General features: G+C 37.0%; 1 protein-coding gene across 1 annotated transcript; it reads left to right on the plus strand.

Moving 5' to 3' along the window:
• Positions 1-1,725: 1,725 nt before the first annotated feature.
• On the plus strand, positions 1,726-5,404 carry LOC134244619 (uncharacterized). Its single transcript, XM_062726881.1, has 2 exons — positions 1,726-1,863; positions 3,830-5,404. Exon 2 carries the CDS (start codon positions 3,911-3,913, stop codon positions 5,009-5,011), a length of 1,101 nt encoding a protein of 366 aa, XP_062582865.1. The 5' UTR covers positions 1,726-1,863; positions 3,830-3,910; the 3' UTR covers positions 5,012-5,404.
• The last annotated feature ends 1,576 nt before the right edge of the window (positions 5,405-6,980 follow it).

The raw sequence follows: 6,980 nt of genomic DNA on the forward strand, positions 1-6,980 counted from the left end.
TAAGAATTGTAGATTGGCTATCTTCGAGAATTTTGGGTTGACTCTCATTTAAATCTGCCATATATTCACTTTCATCTATAGCTGATTTATCGGACAAACTATCCTCCAGGTTGGGCATTTTTAGAGAGGGCAGTTTTCTGATTTTTTTTTTTTTGTCAAACAGTTTTTGGGAGTTACCATAGGGGCTTGTCTTCCGGATTGTTAAATGTAAAATAAATTTTAAAAATTTTGAATCTTCTTTAAATACACTTAAAAGTTGTTAAAATAAAGATCCTGACACTTTCAGGCAAGAAAAACCACGTTTAAAAAAGACGTACCACACCTATATACATAAACTCTATAAGGGACGCAAGCTCCCATCTTGGAAAAAATACCCCCGCCCACTTAAGCGCCTGTTTCTGGACTCTAAACCATTAATTTATTTCGGTATCATGGCTCTGTCCCTTACAGTGATGATTATTTTTCGTAAACGTCACTTCCGAGATAATGTGAATAGTACTGCGCAGCCGCCAAGTCATTGAACTGCAAGTAGCCGGAGCGAGTAGACGTGGTCTCACTTGCTCGATCAATTTTGATATATTTTTACATATTGACGAGGTCAATATCTTCTTAGAACTTTTTCAGAGTTCAATTTTGTTTCTGACGTGGTCAGATCAGTATTCGGGGGCGATTTCGTCTGACGTGGTCAGATATTTTTTCATCGGTTTTGAAAGTTCAAACCACGTGCGTCATGGCGGACGCTCCTAACCATGCTAACCCTGACGATGATAAAGCACCGGTCAAGGGAAATAAAAAAGCCTCGAACAAATCATCGTCTTCGGAGAAGACACCGTCTAACTTACGTTCGTCGTCGAGTTCGTCGACTTCGACTGGCACATCCACGTGTTCTCGTGGTCATGGCGGAGGACATGATAGTTCCGCGCCAAATAACGAGAATGAGATTCTCAACATATTAAAAGCGATTCAAGAGAATCAAAAGAAACAAGACGATCGTATGACAGAGCTAGAAAATCTGTATGATTATGATTACCAAGAATATGAAGATCGTCAGGACGATACCCCGGACGAACAGGGTACTTCCGGTGAAGCGGCTTCGAGGAAGCGCGCATTAGACGAGATTCTGAATGATACGGACAACAAGTACGTAAATGCCGGTAAGAAACTTAAAGTTAAAGAGACTTGTGATAAACCTATTGATGATGAACTAGCTAATCTCGTGACAGATTGGTTCCGAGAGGGAATCGAGGAAGAACGATATAATGAGCTTCTAAAAACGACAAATCGTCCTGAAAACTGTTCAGCATTAGTGACTGTGAAAACTAACCAAATGGTTTGGGATTTTTTGAGCCCAACTACAAAATCTTCCGATAAGAAGATGCAAAATGTTCAGACTTCGTTGATCAAGGGTGCTTGTGCACTCACTAAACTGACTCATTTGCTCGGCAAGTGTGACAATCCTGAGATTTTAGACCTTTTGGGAAATGCTATGGAATCATTGGCATTGCTGGGGCATGCCAACAGACAGTTGTGTATGTTGCGTAGAGAATTTATGAAACCTGATATGAAGGGTGAATATACTCACCTTTGTAGTCATAATTTAAAGTATACAGACTATTTGTTTGGCGACGATGTCCCTAAAACTGTAAAAGACATCACAGATTGTTCCAAAATCAGCAACAAAATTGGTATCGGATATAGAGGGAGCTTCCGTGGTCGCTTTATGAGGGGACGATCACGTGGACGCTTTGTCCGAGGAGCTGCAAGGGGTCGTGGATCCTACTCGAATGCTGCATCCTTCTCATCTGATTCAAAAAACTACCAGCGAAGAGGCTTGCAGAGTCGCCTCCAGAAGTAGTTGAAAAGGTATGTGAATTTAGAGCAGGTGTACTGAAAAATTTCATTTCTGAATGGAAAGATTTAACATCAGATAAAAGTATATTAGATATTGTGAAAGGTTGTCACTTGGAATTTAAAGATGATAAAATTCCTGTACAAAATTCAAAACCTTTTGAGACACGTTTTAGTTCAGCTGAATCATGTGTGATTGACAAAGAAATTAAATCTTTATTAGATATGAATGTAATTGAAGAATTGTCTGAAAATGTAGACCTTAGTGATGGTTTCATTTCCACTGTTTTCACTAGACCTAAAAAGAATGGTAGTTATAGAGTCATTTTGAACCTGAAAGAATTTAACAAAAACATTGTGTATCACCATTTTAAAATGGATACTTTTGAGAGTGCTCTTGATTTAGTGACTCAAGGTTGTTATTTTGCTAGTGTTGACTTTAGCAATGCATACTATAGTGTCAGTGTGGCAGAGGAACATAGAAAGTTTCTTAGATTCATATGGAAAAATAAGATTTATCAGTATACTTGTCTCGCTCAAGGGTTAGCTAGTGCACCTAGACTCTTTACAAAACTACAAGCCTGTTTTTGCAACACTTAGAAGACTAGGACATGTCATTATTGGGTATATTGATGACTCGTTACTGATTGGCAATTGTATTAAAGAGTGTTTAGATCATGTTTCTGAAACTTTAGCCCTAGTAGAGAGTCTAGGGTTTGTAGTCAATTATGAGAAGTCTGTTCTCACACCTAGTACAAAAATCATTTTCTTAGGAAATGTTATTGATTCTGAATTGATGATAGTTTATCTTACTGAAGAAAGAAAGGAATCTATTTTAGAGGCATGTAAAAAATTACAAACAAAATCAAGAGAAAAAATTAGAGAAGTTGCAAAGGTCATTGGACTGGTCGTGGCTAGTTTTTCAGCAGTAGAATTTGGTCAGCTGTTTTATCGTGATATGGAAAGAGCAAAAACTGATGCACTTGTACAATCACAACATGACTATGATGCTTTCATGTTTATAACAAAAGAAATGAAATTAGAATTAGATTGGTGGATTTCTAATATTTCTTCATCAGTTAGAAGAATTTTGCATGAACCCTATGATCTTACAATAACTTCTGATGCTTCTCATCTTGGATGGGGTGCTGTTATGAATGAATTGAAATCAGGGGGTAGATGGACAACAGATGAATCTGAAAATCATATCAATTACTTAGAATTATTAGCCTGCTTTTTTGGGTTAAAGTGCTTTTGTTCTGATGTAACAAATAAAAATGTCAAATTATTTATGGACAATACCACAGCTATTTCCTACATCAATAACATGGGTGGTATTAGTTCTAAAAAACATGATTTTAAAGATTTTTTTAGTTTCTGTTTTTCTTGGCTGATCGGGATCGGTATTCATCTATAAATCCCGCGAATGTCAACATGACTTTGACAGCTGAAAAGATTGTAATTGCTCTAATACATGCGTATATATTTTAAACAAGGGTCATTGGTTGAAAAAGATTGGTGATGATGTAAAGTAAGAGTTAAAGGAACCTTTACTATGACTTTTATTCTGGTTTTATAGATAAAATTAACCGATGCAAAATTGAAAAAATAAAAAAATTAAAATGCCCGCCCCGATTTTTAAAAAAATAAACAATTTATTTATTATGGCAAAAGAAATTTGGCTATGGAGTATGAATAGGGATCTGTGGTTAAGTGCATGGCACATACCTGGCAAAGATAATTTGATAGCAGATATGATGTCGCGAAAATTTGATGATCAAATAGAATGGATGTTGAGCAAATCTGTGTTCCATAAAATTGTTTAAAGATGGGGACAACCTGAAATTGATATGTTTGCTACAAGGTTGAATAAGCAAATTGATGTATATTGTTCTTGGCATCCAGATCCAGATGCCCGTTATGTTAATGCATTTAGTTTTTCTTGGGCAAACATTTATGGTTATCTTAACCCTCCTTTCAGCCTCATTGGACGTGTGGTGAGGAAGATTTGTCAGGACCAAGCAGAGTGTGTACTGGTGGCTCCAGTGTGGCCAACACAGCCATGGTTCAATCGTGTGTTAGAAAAACTGGTGGATCATCCGGTGATTTTACCTGTGATGGACAATCTGTTGACACTTCCAGGCACAGATGTGCAGCATCCTCTGAAAGACTCGTTGGTGCTGATGGCATGTCGATTGTCCGGTTGCAGTACCAAAAACGAGGAATTTCTCATCAAGCAGCCTCGATCCTTTTGGCATCATGGAAGTCGGGAACCAAGAAACAATATAAAACATTTTATACGAGATGGTTTCAGTACTGTAGTGAAAAATCGATTGATCCATTTTGTACAACTATAGAAACTGTTATTGAATTTTTAGCACATCTTTTTCGCCTAGGTTTAGGGTATAGTGCTATTAATACTGCCCGAGGGGCTTTATCTTCTGTTGGACTGATTTTTGATGGGTTTACTGTTGGATGTCATCCACTTGTTATCCGATTTATGAAGGGTGTTTTTAATTTGAGACCATCAAAATCTCGATATGTACATACTTGGGATGCATCTATTGTTATCAAGTATTTGAGAAAATTGTCACCTGTAAAATACTTAAGTTTGAAAGATTTGACACTGAAGTTAGTTATGTTAATTAGTTTAATTTGTGCAAGTCGAGTACAAACTATTTCATGCATGAAACTTAGTAACATGACGAGAAGAAGAAATAGCTTTGTTTTTACTTTTAGTGATTTATTGAAAACATGTAGACCTAACAGTAGTATGTCTGACATGGTTTTGAAATCATATCCTCCAGATAGAAGGCTTTGTGTATATATTGTTTTATGTGAATACTTATCAAGGACTGCAAGAATTAGAAATAAGTGTGATTCACTTTTTATCAGTTATGTACAACCACACAAGGAAGTATCAAGAGATACTGTTGCCCGTTGGATAAGAACAGTGATGTGTTCTGCAGGGGTTGATACTACTATTTTTAAGGCTCATAGTGTTAGATCTGCATCAGCATCTAAAGCAAAAGAGAACTTTGTTCCTGTTGATGATATTTTGTCCAAAGTAGGTTGGTCTAATGTCGAAACCTTCAGAAAGTTTTATGACAAACCTGTGCTGAATGATGATAAGTATGCAAATGCTGTTTTGAAATTAAAATAAAGAATTTGATTTCAGTTTGAAAAATTTTTTGTGTTGTGCTTTAAAGATTCACATTATCTCGGAAGTGACGTTTACGAAAAATAATTAGGAAATTAAACGAGACTTACCTTGGTAAAGGCGAAGTTTGATTCCAATTATTGGAGTAAATAAAAGGCACTGTAGAGATAAGGTGCCTCCCTCCCACCCTGCAGGTGGTGAATGTATTGTTTGAAATTATTAGTGAAATGAATTTGGGTTTGATGTTTTGTTGCAAATCTATCAACCCAAAAAATTTTAGCTTTGAAGCAATGACTTGGCGGCTGCGCAGTACTATTCACCTTATCTCTACAGTGCCTTTTATTTACTCCAATAATTGGAATCAAACTTCGCCTTTACCAAGGTAAGTCTCGTTTAATTTCCTAATTTTCCTAAATGTTGATACGATTGTCAGTCATGAACACACGTTTAATCAACAGTAAACGGATACAATTTCTTCGATTTGAGCTCATCTCGCTGAATCGACCCAAAAAGAACGGAAGTTGACAAAATTGCAAGGGCAGATAATGATTGTATAGGGAAAACTCAGAGGGTAATCGAAAGCGAATGGTAAAACTAACACCCAAGGATTTCCAGCTTCGCGGAAAAAAATGTTTACCGACAAGAAAAAGACAGTGAAAAATGATAAATACGTGCTAAAGTTTGGTTTCACAGGCTAAATTGTCATTGGGAAGACTCATTGTTACATAATTTAAAAGCGCGCTATATGCTATACCACGATTATCGCCCTTGCGTCGTTACCATGCAACCATGTCAACTTCAGTTCAGCTGCATCTTGCCTCCGCCGCCATTTTTGAAAATAAAGTAACCCCCTTCATTATCCTCATATCACAGGGTACTAAAAATATTTACCAAGTAAACAGCTATATATACATATAATATACAATTATAGCCTTTTGATGAGGTCAATCCCTAGATATATAGACCTTAGAGAAAGCATATCGACCGAGCACTAAGTGCGAGCTCGATATGCTTTCTCTAAGGTCTATATATCTAGGGATTGTACTGAATCAAAAGGCTACAATTGTTTTATTATTTTTTTTTATTAGTTAAATCCTTCCTTCTAATACTCCGTACCTTCTCATATAAGGCATTGTTATATGTCATTTGCATCATGACGTCACAGTAATGAAAATGCAAGCTGCCGAATCTGTTTTAGAAACATCCAGTTTATAAAGACTATTGTGACGTCAGCCTATTGTTGCTTCACAGATGAACGTTTGCAATTCAAGAAACAGCAGGTTTATAATTTTTTTAAGATAGAAACATCCAGTCTATAATACTTTTTATACTTGATCATGTGATCTAGTTTGAGCCAATCAGATAAGCGGCAACAATAGAGAAAAATAATGCTTTACGTTCGGTGTGAACGTTGGGGCGAGCGCGGTTATACCATAAACAAGATGTCCAGGGGCCACATCGCTCAGCTGTGCAACTAGCTAGAAAAGCAAAAATCAGTTCAGTATTGAAAAGTTTAAATTAATTCTAAAAGTGGGTTCGAGTGAAGGAGGGGTGGTGGTATTTGATTGATTGATTGTATACTGTTTAACGTCCCTCTCCAGAATATTTCACCGATATGGAGACGTCACCATTGCCGGTGAAGGGCTGCAAATTTAGGCCTATGCTCGGCACTTACGGCCTTTGAGCAGGGAATGATCTTTATCGTGCCACACCTGCTGTGACACGGGGCCGCGGTTTAAACGGTCTCATCCGAAGGACCGCCCCATTTAGTCGCCTTTTACGACAAGCAAGGGGTACTGGGGACCTATTCTAACCCGGATCCCCACGGGGCGGTAGTATTTGAACAAACAAACTCAAATCTACACTTCCTTAGAAAGTTTTTGAATAAATATGACACATAATGACTTTGCTGTTTATAAGATGAATTTTTTTTTATTGATATAGCCTTTATATTCCTTTGTTATGTTATGAT

Source organism: Saccostrea cucullata, unplaced genomic scaffold, assembly GCF_032062105.1.
Source record: "Saccostrea cucullata isolate Sc308-1 unplaced genomic scaffold, CSIRO_AGI_Scuc_v1 ctg21070, whole genome shotgun sequence".
Lineage (NCBI taxonomy): Eukaryota > Metazoa > Mollusca > Bivalvia > Ostreida > Ostreidae > Saccostrea > Saccostrea cuccullata.